The sequence below is a fragment of the Erythrolamprus reginae genome, chromosome 1 (assembly GCF_031021105.1).
Source record: "Erythrolamprus reginae isolate rEryReg1 chromosome 1, rEryReg1.hap1, whole genome shotgun sequence".
In the NCBI taxonomy this organism is placed as follows: Eukaryota; Metazoa; Chordata; class Lepidosauria; order Squamata; family Dipsadidae; genus Erythrolamprus; species Erythrolamprus reginae.
This window is the reverse complement of record NC_091950.1, coordinates 25,736,172-25,758,808: the sequence shown is the minus strand read 5'-3', so window position 1 is coordinate 25,758,808 and position 22,637 is coordinate 25,736,172. Positions and strand designations below refer to the sequence as shown.

The window sequence follows — 22,637 nt, the reverse complement described above, 5'->3', positions numbered from 1 at the left end:
TATGTAAAGATTTGAGGATTTGGATTGAATATTCCCATTTGGTACAAAACTTCCCCCTCAACGTAACCTGGATCTGTGGCCGGGGAATAAATGTCCCCAGTCTGTATCTTATCAAAATTCACATCTCACAAGCCAAAATTATTGGGGGGGATATTTCTGTATCTCAGAATTTTGTAATATAGCTTCCCCCCTCCCCCCCCCCCCCCAATCCACAAACTGCAAGGAAAAATGTTACAGGCAAAATTTTATATCCAAAATGCCATGTTATAAGTGATATAGAAACAGAAGCAAATTAATTTGTGTCTGGGGGGAAAATGAGGAATCAAATTCATATTCATAACATCTTAACACTATTGAAGTGTTGGGGTTTCACTGCTATTGTGCGATTGTAAAAAGTATATCGGGGAGAAGAGAAATGTTTGACTCTGCTCCTTTTTTTCTGGGTTTGGGGTCAGCCTCTGCACAAATTCAAAGAATGGGAAAGAAGGCAAAATTTGCTGCCTCAAACCAGATCCAAAGGAATTATAGCATCAGCTTGGTGTTTTTTTTTTCATTGTTATTCTGTGTAAATAAAATACCATTTTTTGAGGAAGTCGTTGAATTTTTAAGGTTTCCAATGAGAAAACTTGCATCAATAAATGTAATTTGGATTTTTTTAAGAAAAAAATGTCTACAAGTGGTTTGTGTTTTTTTTCCCATTCAGCAAGCAGAACAATCTATTATCTACCCTCAGGGGACAAACTCTTATACTGCTAAGATAAAATCCAAGATTCAACTAAGCCAACATCTGGTGGCCAGATGCCAGCAGCAAGCCTCTTCCAGAAAGATCACATGTTTTTGTTTGAATCCTAGCAACTCATTTTCAGTTGGGAGTACAGAGACACTGGTAGAGCAAGAATAAATTGAGTACAATCTCGTTCTACTACAGCAAAAATCCAGCCAGATCCCCATGGATAGTCAAGAAATCCTTCCTTCCCATGCTAATCATCAAAGACACACTACAGTGATACCTCGTCTTACAAACTTTTGAAGATACAAACCCGGGGTTTAAGATTTTTTTGCCTCTTCTTCCAACTATTTTCACCTTACAAACCTACCGCCGCCGCTGGGACGCCCCCTCTCCGGATTTCCGTTGCCAGCGAAGCGCCCGTTTTTGCGCTGCTGGGATTCCCCTGAGGCTCCCCTGCATGGGAAACCCCACATCCGGACTTCCATGTTTTTGTGATGCTGCAGGGGAATCCCAGCAGTGCAAAAACAGGCGCTTCACTGGCAACAGAAATCCGGAGGTGGGGTTTCCCATGGAGGGGAGCCTCGGGAATCCCAGCAGCGCAAAAACGGGTGCTTCGGCTGGCAAAAGAGGTGAATTTTGGGCTTGCACACATTAATCGCTTTTCCATTGATTCCTATGGGAAACATTGTTTCGTCTTACAAACTTTTCACCTTAAGAACCTCGTCCCGGAACCAATTAAGTTTGTAAGACAAGGTATCACTGTATTTCTTAATTCTGAAGATGTATTTAGGCAGCCTAAGATAAGCTTGGTTCAATGTACAGATCCAGAGTTTGTTGTTTTTTAAATGTGCCAACAAGTTGCTGTCTAGTCCTAGCAACAACATAAACCTTCACCAGATGGGTTTTGTTCTAGTTGTCATTCACATGATGTACACTTGAGTTTTCTCTAGATTGTAAAAACCTCAGAGATGTGTATATGCCAGAAGGGATTGAGGTAGCCCTCTTATCTGACAATGAAAGCTTGGAGGTTAATATCACAAAGTAAGCAGGCCCTCTCATCTTTCAATGTGTTTTTATTCCAATGTCACCATTACAAAAAGGATAGCCAAATAAATCTAAATTTCTGAGTTGGATGAAAGATACAACTATACAGTAGTTACATCATATTTCAAACATTCCAGCGTTCAAATTACATTTCATTCATAACAGGTAAGGACACAGTAAAAGAAGGTTATTTGCCTGTCCCGGACATACAGCTTTTGTCACTACCACATAAAAATATAAGTAACCAAATACAAAAAAGGGATTGGGGGGGTGGGGCATGTGTGTGTGTGTGTGTTTGTGTCAAGGAGGTAGACAGTCTAAGTTGTAAATCTGGTCTGGTTATCATACAGTGTTGACTAGTAGTGGAGCATGCTGTGGGCTTCTAATTTTGCAGGTCAGCTAAGTGGCTGTGGGCACTGCAGTCTGGGAGGCCATTGCTTTCAATGGGATCCACAAAACCATTCATGTGGGGAGGTGCCTTTTTAGGATTGGCTACCCAGCTTGGGGGCACAGGGGCATGGCCGTGGTTTGCACTGGTCCACAATCTCTGGGTCTTGTATTCCAGCTGCATGTGGTTTTGAGGTGGGAGCCCCACGCAGGCCCTGTGGAAGAAAGGGGGGGGCAGGTTAATAGATCTTCCTTGCAAGCAATCATCCACCCCCCTTCCCCCAAACACATACACACACACATTTTTAAAATCTTCAGTCACAAGGAGACAGGCTGATACCATGCAGGAAAGAAAGGGGGGTTTCTCCTGCTTATACAACTCGAGGGATGGCCACAAATTAAAACTTGGCTGAGGAGTAACACAGACTTGAAGGAACTCTGCCATAAAACAGGGCTTTCTGCCTTTACAGAAATTGGATAAGTTCACAAAAATAGGTGTAACAGCAACTAGTAACCATGACAACTAAACACAAATCTGGGTGGAGGGAGCTACCTCCAAGTAACAGGTCCTTGGGGAAAACAGGAAGGCTGTTCTAATACAAACACGTGGGGACGGAGTGCTACATTTTACGTTAAAGTTAATGGGTTTAGGGGCTAATGGGGGGCCTGAAAAGAGAGAAACCAGACATCTACAAAGAAGAAATGTGCAGGGTTACCATGGTGACTCGAACACAGTTCTCAGCAGGCCCAGTCAAACAAATTCAGGAGTTGCTATGGTTACCTTCACAACTCTTTGCGGGAGATAGGAGGTTCAGAATTGTGAATAAAAAATAAAAGAAAATGCTCCTTTTGGTAACAAAGGGGCAGCTGGAACGGAACCTATGTAACCAGGGCCCTGACGCGTCTTCCACACTCTTGAGAGTTTAATGAAGCCTCAACTAGCTTAAAATTAGTTGTCTTTTTTAGATCAGTGTTTCCCAACCATGACAACTTGAAGATATCTGGACTTCAACTCCCAGAATTCCCCAGCCAGCATTTGCTGGCTGGGGAATTCTGGGAGTTGAAGTCCAAATACAGTGGTACCTCGTGATACGAACCCCTCGTCATACAAACTTTTCGAGATACGAACCCAGGGTTCGGAATTTTTTTGCCTCTTCTTAAGAACTTTTTTCACCTTACGAACCTGCCGCCGCCGCTGGGATGCCCCGCCTCCAGACTTTCGTTGCAAGCCAAGCGCCAGTTTTTGCGATCCTGCGATCCCCTGAGGCTCCCCTCCATGGGAAACCCCACCTCCTGACTTCCGCAAAAACACAATGCTGTAGGGAAATCCCAGGAGGGGAATCCCAGGATCGCAAAAACGGGCAGAGTAGGGGGAACGAAAACGGGAAGAAAAGACTCATGGAGCTCAAGGGAGGAGAAAGGTGTGGGGGAGATGAGCAGAGTGGGGAGGGGACAAAAACAGGAGGCAGGGACTCATGGAGCTCAAGAGAGGCTCTTTTCACCTTGCTTCGTTGGGACTCCCTCCCCCCACTCCGTTCCCCTCAGCTTTGTCTGGCCGCCGCTTTTTTTTATTTTAAGCCTTAATATTTTGGATTCTCCTAATGGGCTTCCACACATTATTGTCTTTTCCATTGATTCCTATGGGAAACATTGTTTCATCTTACGAACTTTTCACCTTACGAACCTTGTCCTAGAACCAATTAAGTTCGTAAGACGAGGTATCACTGTATCTTCAAGTTGCCAAGGTTGGGAAACACTGTTTTAGCTGTCCCAGAGTGACTCAAGAGTGAGATGGGTGGCGCCTGAATTTGGTAAATAAAGTGGAGTAGTATGCAGAGGAAGTACAGATTTCCACTGTGACGCACAATCCATATACAGCTGGATACACAGTGCCCTGTGATTTAAAAAATTTTTTTGCATATTTTTATTTCATTTTAGTTTTGGTTTTCCATTCCCCCCTCCCCCCCTTTTTTACATAAAGTGATACACTTAAAATGGCCATCGCCATAAGTTGAGTACATACAGGATGTTACCCAAGAAGGTTGGGGTGTTACCTGAATAGGTTCTCAATGGCAGCCCGTTGACGGAAGAGTGCGTTGACCACTGGAGCTCCTTCAGGAACAAGGGGAGCCTTGCAGAGGAAGCTCAAGAGGGACAAGACGCTGTGAAGGGGCTCCGGCTTGGCGTCTCCTATGCCCACCTGGATCCGTTGGCAGAGTTCAGCCAGGATGATCAGGTCCAGAATGATGGGAGCAGCCAGTAAGGAATCCTGCAGAACGGATCAGAAAGGCAACTCCCAAGGTTGTTCCAATGTAATCTTTAGGAATATGCACCAACATCCTACATTTGGAATTGGCAGTTAAATCCCGCCTGTGAGCTAAGCAAGACATGGAATACCTCCTCCCGTGCTCATCCCTTCCAGTCTCTTGAGCAATCTGCAATCTCTCCCCCACCCCCTAAATGTAAATACATGTTTACCTCACTTATTATTATTTATTTATTAATTGGACTTTTATGCCGCCCCTCTTGGAAGGCTTGGGGTGGCTTACAACATATAATAAACAATATACAATATCTTAGATCCCATTATCTCAGGGACCGCCTTCTGCTGCACGAATCCTAGCAACCAGTTAGGTCCCACAGAGTGGGTCTTCTCCGGGTCCTGTCAACTAAACAATGTCGCTTGGCGGGACCCAGGGGAAGAGCCTTCTCTGTGGCGGCCCCGGCCCTCTGGAACCAACTCCCCCCAGAGATTAGAATTGCCCCCACCCTCCTTGCCTTTCGTAAGCTGCTTAAAACCCACCTCTGCCACCATACTCTTTCCCCTAGGCCTCTACAATTTTATGCATGGTATATGTGTATGTATGTTTGGTTTTTATAATAATGGGTTTTTAACTGGCTCTAGTATTGGATTATTATTATATGCTGTTTTATTACTGTTGTTAGCCGCCCCGAGTCTGCGGAGAGGGGCGGCATATAAATCCAATAAATAAATTAATTAATTAAATTTAAATGTCTACCCCCCCCCCCAAAAAAAAAAACCCCTATAAATAACAGTCATTTCATTTGCTCAACATTCTCTCAACACATTCATTGGCCAGGGGGCAAGAATCTAATGGCCCCAAGCCTGGCGGCATAGATGAGTCTTTAGATGCTTACAGAAGGCGAGGAGGGTGGAGGCAGTGCAAATCTCTGGGGGAGCTGATCCCAGAGGGCCGGGGCCCCTACAGAGAAAGCTCTCCCTCTAGGTCCTGCCAAATGACATTGTCTAGTTGACGGAACTTGGAAGAGGCCGACTCGGACCTGACTGATCACTGGGATTCATGTGGCAGAAGGCGGTCTTGGAGGTATTCTGGCCCGATGCCATGTAGGGCTTTATAGGTCATCACCAACACTTTGAATTGAGTCCAGAAACCAATTGGCAGCCGATGCGGACCACATTATCATGTGGAGTCCTAGAGCTATTTCTACCCACCTCGCAAACATTGTGAATGACGATGGTGTTGGTCCCCCCCAAAGCGATCTCCGATGTGTATTCATCGAGTGCCCGCTTGCTGTCACCGACGTAGGGCACGTACTTGATCACCACCTGTCTGGGGAGTGTGCAGTGGTGTCTATGAGCAAGCAACAAGTAAATAATCCCTTGCAGCCAAAAGAGATGAACATCCCCAATAGGCGCACCACACGCCACAAGCTTGGTTGCCCCAAGCCACACCATTGCCTCCCACTCACACAGTGATCCGGATGTTCCCCTGGTCCATATAGGATGGGGTTCGACATCACCATATCATCCACCACGTTGCTCTTGGAAATTTCCTTGGCATGGAATTGAGCTGGTGCGGACAAGTTTCTTCCATCGTTGTTGCCCAGGTGGTTGTAGCTAACAATGGAGACTGGCTGCAAGGAAGGAAAGAGCGGTTGTTGAAAATGTAAGGTTTCTAGTCCTTAATGGGAATCTATCTATCTATCTATTTGACGTCTATGGATTCAGGGCGGTTTACAAAACAATATAATGCAGATACAAAAAGATATAAAGCAATAGAAGACGTCAAGTATAATATCAAAAACTAAAACCCCATGATAAAAACCCATTTGTTATAAAAAACAGTCATAATCGCATGCATACACATCATTCAGTTGGGCCATGAAAGATGTACAATTCATGGCCCCTGGGCCTGCGGGAAAGCAGGTCTTCGTGGCCTTACGGAAGGCCAGTAGGGTGGGAGCAGTACGGACATCAGGGGGATAGTTGGTTCCATAGAGCCGGGGCAGCCACAAAGAAGGCCCTCCCCCACAGTCCCGCCAACTTGCATTGCTTAGTCAACGGGACCTGGAGGAGGCCAACTCTTGTGTGCTCTTATTAGTCTCTGGGAGGTATGTGGCAAGAGCTGGTCCCGTAGATTTTGGGGTGGAGGTGAGGGGAATGAGAAGGAAAAGTGCTATTCCAACTATATGCATGTTGCAACGCAATGACTGCTTACTTTCATACTTATTCAGCTCAGTTTGGGGGATTAGATCCCTTTCATCTTTGGAGGAATGGCATTTGCATTCTCTTAGAAACATAGAAGACTGATGGCAGAAAAAGACCTCATGGTCCATCTAGTCTGCTCTTTGAGATCAATTTACAGAGCCCCCTTACCTTTGCACCAGGGGTAAATCCAGCAGGTTCTAACAGATTCTGGAGAACCCATAGCAGAAATTTTGAATAGTTAGGAGAACTGACAAAAACCACCTCTGACTGGCCCCCGAGTGGGGTGGGAAATGGAGATTTTGCAATTTCCTTCCCCCAGAATTGGGGAAGGAATGGAGATTTTGCAGTATCCGTCCCCTGCCATGCCCACCAAGTGACACCACACAAACCACGCCACGCCCACAGAACTGGTAGTAAAAAAAAAAAATTGAATTTCATCACTGCTTTGCACATAGATTTTAATGAAAGGAATACCTGAGACCAGAGCTCTCCCATGGTCGTTTGCAGACTTCTGTTAATCTTTCTCCAGCTTTTCTACTATTCCTAAATTTCACTTACTCAAAGGAAAAGGTTTCATCTCAGATGGGAAGTCATCCGCCTTAAAACAATCCCTTCCAGATGTGTTGGCCTATCACACCCATCATCCCAAAGGGCAATATAACTGAAGAGGATGGGATTGATAATAATCCAATGCCTTAGGAGGATAGCAATAGCACTTAGATTTATATACTGCTTCACAATGCTTTACAGCCCTCTCTAAGCAGTTTACAGTCAGCATATGGCCCCCAACAATCTGGGTTCTCATTTTACCAACCTGATGGTAAGGATGGAAGATTGAGTCAACCTTGAGCCAATAAGAATTGAACTGCTGGCAGCTGGCAGAATTAGCCTGCAATTCTTCCTTCTCACCACCACACCACAACAGATATTAGCATGGAAAAAAATTGTCCATGATTCATAAGCCGCCACACTCGGGATATGTTCTATTTTAAATTGGCATAAATTTTAAGAACTTTCTGGAGGTCTTGAAATTCACAGACCTTTCAAACTATGACTATAAATATTACAGGAGCAGTGATTAGTGTTCTGCCGGGCTTTCTGGTAGGAGACTCCCGAAAATTCAAGGGTACAAATTGCAGACACACACACGTTTGAAAATTCAAAACAATGTTCTTTATCACAAAATTCAAAATAAACTAAGCAGTCTTTTTGTATTGCAAAGAGCACTCGCCCCAAAACAACCAGGTAGTCTGTACAATTTTCCTTAAGCAGTCATTAAGTACTTAGCTAGCAGCTGTGAAGAAACTTTACACCCCCTTCTTCTTCCAGGTTGCTCTGCTTTGGTTTCAAAGGCGTGAAAAATCAACAAACAAAGTCCAGAAAACAGCAACACACGATTCCTGAAGAACTGCGATCAGATACTCTTCCACAACGGCCAAACCCACACGCTGCTATTTATAGCAGCAGCCCTAATTACTGGAGCCCCATCCAACCACAGGTGGCCTCATTTTCTCTTGTAATAATCCTTCAGTTGTTGTCTCCTATGCATCACTCTACACATGCGTGGATGTGTCATTAATTCTTGTTCAGAATCCAAGGATGATATAGATGATTGATCTCCTCCTGGGCTGTCTGCCAAACTCCCCTCTTCCCTGTCACTCATGCTTCCTTGGTCAGAGGAGGCTTCATCGGCAGATTCCATCGGGAGCAAAACAAGCCTGCGGCATGTGGATGTCTCCCCCACATTCACCTGCACATTCCTTAGGGCAGGAGCTGGGCCAGAGCTAACCACAACAGATTAGCATTATAAAGAGCATTTATCTAATGTTCATGGCGTTTCCTATTTTTTTACCCAGAGCCTGTGAATTGTTGCTTGGTTTGCAAATATGGAAATGTGTCAAGTGTTTCCAGTAGAGATCATACAGGTAAGGTAGACTTCGATTTATGACTGCAAGTGAGATCAGGAATCTAGTTGTAAGTGCTTACGGTCAAAAGTTAAGGCACCCAACATGACTGGAACTGTTTTTCCAACATTTTTCCTCGTTCTTAAGAAAATGCAGTAATCATTAAATGAATGTGGCAGTCATTAAGCAAATTCATTCATTCAAATGGCAGCTTTTGCTGGAAACCATCAAAAACCCCTTCAACAACATGACTACAGAATGCCATGACCAGTCATAAAAGTGTCCATTTGCCAAGCACCTAACATGCAGCCATGACTAAGGGAAGGATGCATCTATTTATGACAGCTGGAGGGGTATTATAAAGGCCATAAAAGTACCTGTCCTTTAGCTATTGTTATTGTGGGCCGAGAATTACCTGTGTACTAAAGTTACAGCAAAGGTGGAAAAATCTATGCTGCCCCCTCTATGTTTGTAAACGACTGTTTCCAGCATCCCTCACCATAAGCTAGGAGGGCTGGTGTTATTGGAAGCTGGAATTCCACCACTTGTGGGAGGCCACGTATTACCCAATCTTATAGAATAACCAGCAAGTCCATCCCACATGCCCCATCCCACTGTCGTCACTCACCTTAATGCCAGAGCTGATGAGGAAGTCCACCAGAACTGATTTGAGCTTTGTCTGACCAGATTTGAAATCGTCTCCGGCTATAAAGACTCCCTGCTGAACAGCCAGATCAATAACTCCTGGCACAAAGGTGTTTTGGGGGGAGCCATTGATGTAGGTACAACCTTCCAGGATACTTGCCACAGCGAAGAGTGTAGAAGGAGAAACCTCCCGGCCAGCCTGGGGAAAAACATCAAGAGGTCAACAGTTGGTCAGGAGGCTGAAAAACAGACCTTCTGCCCTTCAGCCCAGAGACACATCTTCAATGAACTATTGAACTTTGCAGATATTGGAAATGTCTATAAATTAGAGAAAACCCAAAACAGGGCAATGGAGAAAGGAGGACAGATACAATCTGGATTACAGAATAGCTGGTTCACACATTGTACTAAGCCAAGATACCAGCTAGAACTGGCTGGGTTCATTCATAAAGTCAGCCATGAGCTATTATTAATTACAGTGGCTTGGTTCACTGATCTCGCTTAAAACCAAAACACAAATATATTTATATACTCAAGGAAAGTGGATAATACAATTCTTTTTGATCAAATGCAAAAATTGTATTACAATTAGATTCACAGGGTGTTTGAGGATATTGAAAATTGTAATACATGCACATCTGGGGAAAAAACTGGCAAGGTAATCACAGTTAATTGAAGCTGAGTATTTCTCTCTCTCAATCTTTGCTACAAATGTGTTATTTGAAAATTTAGGCTACTGCATTTTCTTTCTGAAAAGTCTTTATCTTAATTACGGTGTCACAGCTAAAAATTAAAGTAGGTGATATCTGGGACATACCATATTTTTCAGAGTATAAGATGCATCGGAGTATAAGACCCACCTTAGTTTTGGGGGAAGAAAATAGGAGGGAAAAAATATCTGCCTACCAGGTATTCATCTAGCTAGCATCCTTAGTCTGATCAACTTCAGCACATTATTTTATCCCCTGGTTAGGGCTTTTAAAAAACCCTTATTCTGAGAAAGTAACAATGAAAGAGCCTGCAAGCTGATCAGAGCTGGGAACATCGTTAGCACCTTGTTAGGGCTGTAAAGAAACATTGGAAGCAAGTAAAGCCATGGAAAAAGTTTGCAAAGACTTATTGCTGGAAAAACATTCTTCACAGAAAGTAACAATAGAATAGAATTCTTTATTGGCCAAATGTGATTGGACACACAAGGAATTTGCCTTGGTGCTTATGCTCTCAGTGTACATAAAAGAAAAAGATACATTTGTCAAGAATCATGAGGTACAACACTTAATGATTGTCGTAGGGGTCAAATAAGCAATGAGGAAACCATCAATATTAATAAAAATCTGGAGGATACAAGCAATATATTACAGTCATACAGTCCTAAGTGGGAGGAAATGGGTGATAGGAATGATGAGAAAAAACTACTAGAAATAGAAGTGCAGACTTAGTAAATAGTTTGACAGTGTCGAGGGAATTATTTGTTTAGTAGAGTGATGGTGATAAAAGAGCTTGCAAGCAGGGAAGATCGTTGGCACCTAGTTAGGGCTGGAAAAAAAAGCTTCAAAAAAAGCTACAGTCATGGTATAAAACAGCCTCTTTTAGGGAGGAAAAAGGTGCGTCTTATAGTTCAAAAAATACGGTATTTACACCAACAATTATAAGTTGGTTTGTCTAAGCATTAGCCTTCCTAGCCAGGGGTGGGTTCCAACTTACTTCAATGCCGATTTGCTTCCTCCCATGTCGCATGGCCGTGCCCTCTGGGTGCGCGTGCACTTTGTGTGCATGTGCAATGCAAAAAAAACCCAGGGGAGGAAAAACCGCTGGAAAAAACAGTGATTGGCGCATGCACAATGCTGGAAACACGGCTTCTGTGCATGCACAGAAGAAAAGATGAATAAAAAATTCAAAAAAATAAAAGTAAAAAATTTCCCAAAAAAAGATGGCAGAGCCCACGGACCAGCACTGACTGATCCACGGTGAACTGGTCCAAACAAGGAGGAACCCACTCCTGTTCCTAGCATAGCCAAAGAGCTGAGAACACATACAAATATACTTTCATTAAAAGCCCGGCTCATATGTCATATGTGACAGGGTGGGGTGGGGGAGAAGAGAGGACCAACAAACAAGAATAATAAAGTTTTAAACTGATTTAGATTTGTAACACTTAGGTGCCTAATCTCAATGCAACATCTCCAAAAACTAAAGTTCAAAACTCAACCACATGATGTATCTTGACATTTCCTGCCTTTGCTGAGCAGGACAGGCATCAGGGCCTGCATGTGATGCATCTGGCCCGCGGGCCACCAGTTGGACCCCCCTGATTTAAAGGAACAAGAAGAGCCAATAACTGGTTGAAAGAAGCAAGGAAACAAATACACCATATCTCACCTCAATTGCTTGGAGTAAATTGCTAGCTGTATCATTCACTCCAGGATGGATTTCACAGAAGCACTCGGTGTTGGCCGTCCAGAGGACAATCACCTTTTCCACCCCAGTGGAGTCCTTGAAGTCCTGGATATCATGGCGAATCTGAGCCATCTTTGGAGGAAAAAATATAAGCAAATAAGCAAAATGTCAGATCTTGTATTACAAACGATGAATGACCAGATTCCTAATCAAGACACTTAAGCCAGTCTTTATAAATATATCCTGGATGCATCACAAACAACTATTACAGTTTGTAAGCCACCTAGAGTCACTGAAAGGGTGGCAACATAAAGTCAATAAATAAACAAACTACCCATATACTTGGGTCCAAATAAGCAGGATCTAATGTGAGGAATTGCCAGTTCAAATGCCAGTTCACAGCCCTTAATAAATCACTTTCTTTCCCCATGTGAAATAAGAAGGTAACATCCAAGCTGAATCAGATAATATGCGTTATATACTGCCCACTTGGGAAAAGCCCTAGATAAAAGTAAATAAATTGGGATTTAACTAATATAGGCAATTTGGGGTTTTATATATAGTACTACTGTAACATTCGCATCCTCAATGTTTTAATTTTGTTCAGTGCCTAACAATGCCAGCAATTTCCAAGCAAGTAATTTCCAGCAGCAACTGATGGGAAAGGCCTCTTACAGAAATGGGACCACAGAGATTGCCTGCAAATTGTTGGAGAGAGTATTAGGCCTAGATGGCCTAAGGCAGCTTCCTAGTTTATTGGGGAGAAATTAGACAGCTATATTGTATTTCTAGAGCATCTGGTCCTGTGTATTAGTGAAGAGTGGCAGATATATCAAGTTTAATCTCTAAAAGCTTTGGATAAAATTATATTTAAGGTAAAAAAAATAACCCCTCAGTTCTTGGTCTGCTTTGCAGGCTCACTGAGAACGTGCATAACTAGGAGAGCTATTTTGGTATAGGAGTTAAGCCTAAGGCTAAAAACTGAGAGTTTGTGTGTTCTAGTCCTGCCTTAGGTACAAAGCCAGCTGGGCAACTCTGAGTCAGTCACACTCTCAGCCTTAGGAAGGAAGCAATGGCTAACTACTTCCAAAGAATCTTGCCAAGAAAATGGTAGAAATTAATTATTATTATTATTATTATTATTATTATTATTATTATTATTATTATTAATTAGATTTTTATGCCACCCCTCTCCGCAGACTCGGAGAAATTAATCCAGGCATTTGCCATAACTCAAAAATAGACCTGAACGCACACCCTGCAAAAATAATATCTGAGAAGTCACTTTGCAGTGGTCACGAACCTGTGACATATATGTCAAAGGTGACATGCGAGTATTCACCAACACCTGATAACTACTCACGAAAGCACACCCATTCTCATACAATTTTCAGAGTTTACAGACACTGCACAAAAAATGGAATGTGCTCTTGCATCTCTAAAGTCTATGCAAGAATGAAGCATATTTTCACATGGTTTTCAGAGGCTGGGAAAAAGCATTCTGCAAAGCCACATCAAGAACAAGGTCCTCATCTGGCCTGGAGCTGCCTCAGTCAGGCCTCAGGGGCCTGAAGGAAAGTGGTACGTGTGGCAATCCTGGGGAGCTCTGGACCAGGGGACAACTGCACCATTTCCTAAGCCTTGTGTTCCTCCAGGAATGGTGCAAGGCGATCTTTTAAGATGGCAGAGGTGATGCTAGAACTGAAGTTGAGGCCTTAGTGCCACCAGGTGCTGCTGCTCAGGATGGGAGAGAGAGTTTTCTGTTGTTGGGGGGGGGGGGAGAGATGTATCAAGCCAGTAAAGTCCATCTAGGCATTTGTTAGGCATTCAATAGGAAGCACCTGCAGGCTGGACAGAAATGCAAAAGCTGAACCACAAGTACCTCCCTCAAAACGTTGAAGGAAGTGCCCCAAGCACACTTCCCAAAATTGCTATCCAAGATAACAAATGGTATTTTTACTGCAGAAATATTTTCACTATTTCATTCAGTTTGAACTTTAATCCAGTTTTGACTATTGTACTTTTTAAGCCTTGCCCTAAGCCTTAGAAAGTGGCACCAAGGTGGAAGACAAAAAAAAAGTTCATGTCTCACCTGGCTCAAGGTTGACTTAGCCTTTCATGCTTACAAAGTCTGTAAAATGAGGATCCAGATTGTTGAGGGCAATAGACTGATTCTGTAAACTGCTTATGGCAATGTCAACTTGCAAAGATTTCAAGTCGCCATTAAACAGAGGGGGAAGGAGAGCTGGAGGAGCTAACTGCCCTAACTGAAATGACTGTATATTTCAGACTTTAAAAATGATGCACCTTTTCCCCCATAAAAGAGGCTGAAAATTTGGATGAGTCTTATACAGCTTTTTTAAAGCTTTTTGTCCAGCCCTAATGAGGTGCTAACAATCTTCCTGCTTGCAGGCTTGTTTTCATTACTTTGAAGTTATTTTTTATCCCTAAGTCTTTGCAGGCTTGTTTTCATTGCTATTCCCTTTGAAAAAAGTTTTTCCAGCCCTAACCACGGGATAAAATGATGTGCTGAAGCTAGCTGGATAAATATCTGATAGGTACGATTTTTTTCCCTATTTTCCTCCCCCCAAACTAAGGTGCATCTTATGCTCCACAAATATGGTACATTCCACAAATGTTTCTTTTACTGATTGTGTCTTAGGCTACCGGAGTCAGAAGGAGGGATGTGGAGTCCACAACCCACCAAAGTGATTCATTGGAGAATGTGATTTATGATATGTCCAATGAGAAGAGGAGGGAATAGGGTCATGAGGGAAGGTAGCCTATGTGAACTCAGTTCTGGCTGCATTGGAGTATTGCTGGAATGTTGCTTCTAATAAATCTTTGTATTTATTTTGGACTTTGACTCATGGCTCCTGAATTAATTAGGGCATCTTTCGCAAACTTTACAGACCAGATTCTGAGTCACTTTATGCCTCCTACTCACCTGCTCAGCCCTGCTTCCAGTCAGAACATTGTTAGCTCTTTCTCTCTGATTGGCAGCGATGAACTCCGGGATGTATATGGAAGGCCGAGGCTTCAGGCCTACCATGTAAGGCCGCAGCTGTTCTTGAAGGGGCCAGTCCAAAACCTCAGCCCTGCGCATGGCATCAGCCAAATTCATGGAGGAAATGTCCCAGCCTAGCAGGATGGAATTCAAAGTTTATTGGCTGCCCATCTTATCACAGTGTAACTTTGGGCATTGATTGTCAGGCCCATACCTTAATATTGACTATTGTTTGCCTTTGACTATTCTCCCCATTAAAGTATGCAACTTTTAAAAATAAGACATTTTTCACTCCAAACCAGCACTTACCATCAAAAACAATGTCATTAGGATGTGCCATGGGGAGCATATCACGGAAAGGAATGTAGAGATCTCCAGAAGGACCGGTCCCGAGACATACTGTGGATGCTTGTAAAAGAGAGCCATAGTAGTTGGCATGCTGAGGGGTAGAAGGGGGGGAGACCAGACATCAGTATGGGTAAAGAGGGTGAAGCATTCAATGGAACCACCTTATCCAGCATGGACCATTTGCTTTTTATATTAAATTTTAGAAGCCTAGAGTTGAAACGGGCTGCCACTGACTCCAGCCTGCTCCTGAGAGCCAGAATCCAAATTAAAGCATCCTAGATAGGCCTTAATTTTGGTCTTCTAACCAAATATGCTCCATTTGAACATATGTAGGGAAGAGGATGAGCGTTCTTCTGAAGAACATTTAGGAAGTTTTTAATGTTAGGGAAAGGAGATGTGGTCCTTTCATCTGCGCTTCAAGAGATTTCAGGGCATATGATGAGAATGGCCTAAAATTGCTTGAAATTCCTGGAGAACTTGCCTGACTCATGTAGCACAGATGAGAAACAGAATTACACAGCAGACAATTTCGTCCAGCATCATCAGGCCTACCAGGTTACACATGGTTTGGGGTGCCTTCAAATCAGCATTGGGTCCTGGAGATTGCCTGGACTAGTCCTTCTTGGCAAGGCTTTTCAGAATTGATTTGCCATTGTCTCCTTCCCAGGGCTGAGAGAGGATGACTTGTCCAAAGTAACCTGCCTAACTTTATGCCTAAGGGAGGCGGGTGGGGGGGACACTAGAACTCCCAGTCTCCCACTTTCTAGCGTGGTGCCTTCTTAGAAGAAACTGGCTCTTATGCACAATTTAGAAATATTTAGGAAACACGTTAATAGGAAATTATCTGGTCCTCATAAGCCTAATAAGATTTCACTTTGTATGTGAGCATCATTATTCTATTATTTTCTTCTGCTTAAATTATCATCTTTCAAGTCCATCAAGTCACGTTTAGCACAAATTTAAGAGATGATCTTCATACCTCCCTTCCCCCATAAAATTAAGGTAAAGCCAGGCAAGGATTTACTCAGAATCTATGGATACTAGAGAAATGAATGATTAATATGTAACATGTTTATATTTTTACCTTATAGGTTACCCATTAGCCTCCCACCTTTCCTGCTAATCATGAAATATAGAAACATTCCTTTATCTACAATGTTAAGTATATAACATTCTAATACACAAAATTCCGTTTCTCTTCCTGAAGAGAAGGAATATTACATAACTTTAAAAAAAGGAAGATCCATACATTTATTCACTCTAATATTCAGGAAAGGTGGGAGAAAAGATGTCCCCAAACACCTTGAACTCAAATTTTTGGGATACAAAAACTGTAAATATTTGCTTTTTTAAAAAACCTTACTAAAATTGAGCGACAGTCACCCCAAATACTAGGGTAAAATATTTTGCCAAACTCATTAAATGCTGTTTATGAAATCTGGTAGAATATTCCATAATGTTTATGTTTTGTCTGGAGAAGCTTCTTACTAGGAGAAAAATAAAACTAAATATTCATTAGATTTTGGAGATTATAACTAGTTTTCTTGCTCAGAATTTAAGTCCCTGTCAGAAAACATGACACGTATAACCAAGAATCTGAATGACTCACTTACCTTTTGACCTCTCTTGGTCATCCAGGATAGACCCAGCCTATTAGCCAAAACAGCAGCAGTCACTGTGGTGCCATTGTTTCCCCCCCAGCCAACAAGCATCACACCCAGCTTGGGAACCCGCAGGCCTGTGCGGAAAGTGAGACCAGTAGAGGTTGGTTTGACCTGTGGAAACATCCCACCACAGAAATCTTGGAGATCAGAAGGGCAGTGAGGATGGAAGGACTCAGCAAGATATGCTAACTCCAAAACAAAAAATCATTCTTAATTCCACACCTACATCATTTGCCTTAAGTTGGACCAGTGATTCTTAACCTTGGTGACATTAAAATGTGTAAACTTCAACTCCCACAATTCCCTAAGCAGCATGCTGGCTGAGGAATTCTTGGAATTGAAACCCACAGACTTAAGTTTGCTCACGTTGAAAAACATACCGTGTTTTCAGAGTATAAGACACACCATTTCCCCTCTCTAAAAGAGGGTGGAAATATTGGTGCATCTTACAAACCGAATACAGCCATTTTTGGCCTCCCAAAGCCCCACCCCCATGTCCCATTTTTGTGGAAAATGGGCCCGTTTTTTGCAAAAATAGGGTGTGCAGAGGGTTTGGGAAGCCTGCAAAGTGCTCCTGGGGGCTGGGGGGAAAGCAAAAACACCTCCCTTTTGGGGGGGAAAGGCCTGGGGGGGGGGTTGCCTCCCTCTAGCCCCCAGAAGCACTTTGCAAGCTTCCCAAACCCTCTGCCACCTGATTTTGCAAAAATAAATGGGTGAAAAATGGGCTGTTTTTCACAAAACAGGGGCGTTATTGCTTTCCTCCAGCCCCCAGGAGCACTCTGCAGACTTCCTAAATGCCCTTTGTGCCCCATTTTTTGCAAAAATGGGGGGGGGGGAACAGGTCCGTTTTTGTGAAAACAGGGTTCACAGCAGGCTTAGGAGGTATGCAGAGTGTGCTCCTGGGTCTGGGGTAGGGCAAAACGCCCCCATTTTTACAAAAAATAGGGCGCGCAATGGGTTTGAGAAGCTTGCAAAGTGGTCCTGGGGCTGGGGAAGACAAAAACTTTTTTCCTTACCTCTTTGAAATCTTGGTGTGTCTTATACACCGGTGCACTTATAGTCCAAAAATATGACAATTTAGGTGAATAGTTATAATAACAACTCCAAATTCCAATGGCTCATAGATTATCCCTAGTTCATATTGAATCCTCGCAGCGGATTCCCCCTCACTCACCCAAATTCTCTTCTCCTACACTTCAGCAATGCTTGAGTTGAGACTTTGCAGAAGGTGCTTAATTCATCTGGCCAAGATGTCTGCTTCCATTTAGAAATGATACTTGCAGATTTTATTGCACTCAGGTTAACTGAGGAACCAATAGGAAGGTGGAACACATTCCCAGGTGACCTTTGTTGCTGCTTTGCTGAGGACTTTATGGTTCCTAATCGACCTTCCCAAATTCTGTTGCTCCAAGAAACAATCCCATTCTCAGGGTCAGTTTAAAATTCTACCACCCTCACCTCACCCTCATGGAATGCTTGTAAATTGGCTTCTTTGACAAAATAGGGACTAGCCTCTCTATTTTATCAAAGAAACTAACTTACAAGCATTCCAGTTTATTTCCCAAGCAAGTGGAATGTCTGGGAGCTTTCTGACCTAGCTTAGCCTTTATAAACCGTGGGCAACATAAGAGGCCTAAAGCCACTATGAAAGAAAACAGGCCTCTTCTTTCATCTCTGCCCTTTATACTAGGATCACCTGGCCTCTTATTCTTTCTCAGTCAGATGCCTGGTCTTTACAGTTCCTTGTGTCTAGCCTTTTTTTTCTGTTCCCCTTACCTCTACTTTCCAGTTTTCAAGAGCTTTTGCCAACTTTGCTTTTTCATTTGGTAGTTTGGAACTTGGGATCCTCGTAAACCTATAATCCAAGACTTTTGGTTTTTGTTTCTTCCCCACAACCTGAAACTTTCATTAGAGATTTTACTGACTCTTTAAGTGCCCAACTTGGGGGGAAAAATCAGTTGCCTTCCTCTGCACCCATTGTTGAAAAACAGGTGGTTTTTCCCTTTAGGTCTTAATGCAATATAAGATCCATTTAAAACCTTCTGGAGAATTTTTCCGTGTTTAATTTTTTACCACTTTATTTATATTTGGACACTTAAGATAGGCAATAGAAACATAGAAACATAGAAGATTGATGGCAGAAAAAGACCTCATGGTCCATCTAGTCTGCCCTTATACTATTAGTGTTGCAATCTGAATTCTTGTTTACAATTCCTATCAGCCACCAATTCTCTTTTCGAGAATATTCTCTGCCACCTTCTACTTTTCCAGCCACATTACCCCTGGTTAACAGTTGCCTGCTTCATCTTCATTAGCCCCTCATGTCTCATTGGGGATTTTTCCTCTAATTTTTTTCCCCATTTCAGCAAAATGTGAAGTTCAGCAGAGTTTGTCAATATTCCTGGCACCGGACCAGACTATCTCAGGGGCCGCCTTCTGCTGCACGAATCCCAGCGACCAGTTAGGTCCCACAGAGTGGGTCTTCTCCGGGTCCCATCAACTAAACAATGTCGCTTGGCGGGACCCAGGGGAAGACCTTCTCTGTGGCGTCCCCGACCCTCTGGAACCAACTCCCCCCAGAGATTAGAATTGCTCCCACCCTCCTTGCCTTTCGTAAGCTTCTTAAAACCCACCTCTGCCGCCAGGCATGGGGGAATTGAGATCCTCTTCCCCCCTAGGCCTTTACAATTTTATGCATGGTATGTCTGTATGTATGTTTGGTTTTACAATAGGGGTTTTTAACTGTTTATATTGGATTGTCATATGCTGTTTACTACTGATGTTAGCTGCCCTGAGTCTATGGAGAGGGGCAGCATACAAATCCAATAAAATCAAATAAAATCAAATTCCCTTCTAACAACAATAACCTCAGAGAATGTATTGCTACCACCCTCTTCTTCATAATCTAATGCAAGGCTGTCAAACCTGCGGCCCATGGCATCACACACTGCCCATGTGAAAAAGTCGTGATATGTCATGATGATGCAAGTTTGATACCTCTGATCTAATGATTTGGCTATTAATTTTCCCTCAGTGCCTGTATATGTGCATCTCTCATAATCCCCCACCCAGCACTGACAAAGCTGAATTTGACTGCTCCACCTGATTTTAACTGTGTATGTTCCTATTTGAAGCACAAACTATTTTGTTTTTTTGTTTTCAACACAAAAAGGCAGTGTGCACATACACACCCAATCTTACCTTAGTGACACCATTCTCCTGGCAGACCTGTACCGTGTCATAGGTGTACTTAGCCTCGATGAACTCTGGAGTGTACTTCACGTTTGGGCTGTCCACTTGAAATGATGTTGCCATGTTTGTGCTGGATCAGGAAGGATGGGAACGACCAAGTTAGCCAGAGTTTTAACTCTCTCCTCGAGTTAAAATTGGGCACAGAGTTTGAGTTATTATTCTGTTCAGCTGGAAAGGCAAGATGTCTCTTTAGAGCAGGGGCCTCCAACCGCGGCAACTTCAAGACTTGTGGACTTCAAATTCAGCAAAGCTGGGCTGAGGAATTCTGGAAGTTGAAGTCCGCAAGTCTTAAAGTTGCCGCGGTTGGAGGCCCCTGCTTTACAGGGCAAGCAGCTTGCAGCCCTTTTGCTGAGAAGGACTAAAGAGCTAAACAAGCAGTCCATCTCAGACTAGGCTGTTTAAGGCCTTCCCATCAATCAATGACACGATGGAGCAGTGGTTAGAGTGCAATATTACAGGCTACTTCTGCCACCGCTCCTACAATTTGGCAGTTCAAGGTTCAAGGTTGACTCAGCCTTCCATTCTTCCGAGATTTATTTATATATTTATTAGTTAAAGTTTGTATGTCGCCCAACTCTCTAAGGACTCTGGGTGGCTCACAACCAAAAAGAACAACATATTAATATTAATATGGGTACAGTAAGGTGAGATGGGTAAAATGAGGACCCAAATTGTTGGGGGCAGTAGGCCGACTCCAGAAACCCCTTAGAGAGGACTGTGAAGGGGTATATAAGTCTAAGTATTATGGCGGCTGCTGCTATAAAGAGACGCCACAACCCACTCTTCCCTATGGGAATCCTAGGTTTGAAAAACTAGTTTCTCAGGATATTCAGCCTAATATACACGGCAGGTGGAGAGAGAAATGCCTTCTAGGCTCCCAGAATAAAGCAAGAAAAGTTAAAGGGAGACAAAGCTGCCAAAAAAAGCCAACACAGTTTAGGCTGCATTAACAGAGGGATAGAATCAAGATCACATGAAGTGTTAATACCACTTTATAAGGCCTTGGCAAGGCCACACTTGGAATACTGCATTCAGTTTTGGTTGCCACGATGCAAAAAGGATGTTGGGACTCTAGAAAAAGTGCAGAGAAGAGCAACAAAGATGATTAGGGACCGGAGGCTAAAACATATGAAGGACCAGGGGAGGCATGAATGTAGTGCTCCAATATCTCAGGGGTTGCCACAAAGAAGAGGGAGTCAACCTATTTTCCAAAGCACCTGAGAGTAGTACAAGAAGCAATGGGTGGAAGCTGAACAAGGAGAGAAGCAACTTAGAACAAAGGAGAAATTTCCTGACAGTTAGAAGAATTAATCAGTGGAACAGCCTGCCTCCAGAAGTTGTGAATGCTCCAACATTGGAAGATTTTAAGAAAATGCTGGATAACCATCTGTCTGAAGTAGTGTAGGGGGTTTCCAGCCTAAGCAGAGGGGTGGACTAGAAGATCTCCAAGGTCCCTTCCAACTCTGTTGTATTATTATTATTTGGCCCAGGGTGGAGTTCCTGCTTCACAATCAAGTGGTTTATTATTTATTAAATAGATTTCTATGTTGCCCTATTCCTCAGACTCAGGGCGGCTCAGGTTGTGAGTTCGATCCCAGGTAGAGGCAGATGTAGGATCTCCTGCTTGGGCAGGAGGGGGCAGGGCGGTTTGGACTAGACTAAAGGTAGGCAAAGTTGGCTCTTCTATGACTTGTGAACTTCAAATCCCAGAATTCCCGAGCCAATCCTGCTAGCTCAGGAATTCTGGGAGTTGAAGTCCACATATCATAGAAGAGCCAATTTTGCCTAACCCTGGACTAGATGACCTTCAAGGTCCCTCCCAACTCTGTTAAATGACCAGGGACACTTGGGGAGGAGGAAGGAAGGGGGTAATTTTGGAAAGGGGGGGCTGTCTCCCGCAAGTGGGGACGGAACCCCTAAGGGAGACCTGCAACACAGCCCCGGGCTTTCTGCAAGGATTCTCGCTTTCTTCGCCAAAGCCGAGAACGGTGGGCCTCTCCTTCCCACTTAAGACACCCACTCCGCCTTTTCCTTTGTCTTCAAGCGGCCAGGTAAGGCCAAAAGCTGGAGGGAGGCACCGGTGAAACGCCGGCCGCATCCCCACCCACCGTCGACCTGACAGAACCGGCGCTCCTTTTTCGGTGCCACGCTTGCATTGAAAGCGGGAGGACAAAAGGCTGAGGGTAAAAGGAGGAGGCGGCGCCGCCGCCGCTCCTCTACCTGAGGGCCAGGTGCCCCTCCTCTTCCCGCTCCCCCCCCCGCCCCGCCCCCCAGCGGCTCCAGCTCAGAGCGAGCCTCCCTCAGCCACTCACCTTCCGCTTCAACGGTCGGTCAAGTCTTACTCGCCGTTCCAGCGCGCCGGGGATTTATTAAATCTCAGGACCCGCCCCCTCCGCCAAAGGCTCCGCCTCTTCGAGGAAGAAAAAAACCCACAACCCTGTATCTTTCTTTTTCTTTTTTTCCCCCTGAGCCACGCCCCCTCTCGCCCGGCCCGCGTGCGCTGGGCTTCTTTGGCTCCCGCGTTGCCAATGGCGCCTCAGTTCTTCTCTAAGGCTCGGTAGGGATGCTTATTTCTTGAAGCGAAGCCGGAGCAGAATTCGGGGTGTCTCTGAATAGGTCAAAGCTATTTATAACTATAACTTGTTGCTTGTATCCTTAACATTTCTATTAATATTATCACTGGATGGAAAGAAAGGACAAGAGAGTGAATGAATGCTAGATAATATGGGAAGTAAATGTCAGAATCGGTCGCAAAAGAAAAACCAAAAGATATAGCAGAATAAGATCT

The 22,637-nt window shown here is 43.7% G+C and overlaps 1 protein-coding gene across 3 annotated transcripts; it reads right to left on the bottom strand.

Annotated features, from left to right (window-relative positions):
- Nucleotides 1-1,785: 1,785 nt before the first annotated feature.
- ISYNA1 (inositol-3-phosphate synthase 1) lies at nucleotides 1,786-22,308 on the bottom strand. 3 transcript variants are annotated; one of them, XM_070732760.1, is made up of 11 exons: nucleotides 22,162-22,308; nucleotides 19,799-19,919; nucleotides 16,547-16,708; nucleotides 14,895-15,024; nucleotides 14,526-14,719; nucleotides 11,561-11,710; nucleotides 9,165-9,380; nucleotides 5,894-6,058; nucleotides 5,637-5,750; nucleotides 4,216-4,430; nucleotides 1,786-2,376 (listed from the first exon to the last, which is right to left on the bottom strand). In XM_070732760.1, exons 2-11 carry the CDS (start codon nucleotides 19,910-19,912, stop codon nucleotides 2,157-2,159), a joined length of 1,680 nt encoding a protein of 559 aa, XP_070588861.1. In that variant the 5' UTR covers nucleotides 19,913-19,919; nucleotides 22,162-22,308; the 3' UTR covers nucleotides 1,786-2,156. The 3 variants fall into 3 exon arrangements, with proteins under 3 accessions (XP_070588861.1, XP_070588869.1, XP_070588879.1); XM_070732768.1 differs by lacking the exon at nucleotides 22,162-22,308 and adding an exon at nucleotides 21,958-22,036; XM_070732778.1 differs by lacking the exon at nucleotides 22,162-22,308 and adding an exon at nucleotides 21,870-22,006.
- Between the last annotated feature and the right edge of the window lie 329 nt (nucleotides 22,309-22,637).

Bases quoted from the DNA above. Each gene is read 5' to 3' on its own strand.
- ISYNA1 (XM_070732760.1), bottom strand. From the start codon at position 19,912: ATGGCAACATCATTTCAAGTGGACAGCCCAAACGTGAAGTACACTCCA. The intron at 9,381-11,560 runs GTGAGATATGGT...GTTTTTCCCCAG, and splicing joins ATTTACTCCAAGCAATTGAG to GCTGGCCGGGAGGTTTCTCC. The intron at 2,377-4,215 runs GTAACACCCCAA...TTTCTTCCACAG, and splicing joins GCCATTGAGAACCTATTCAG to GGCCTGCGTGGGGCTCCCAC.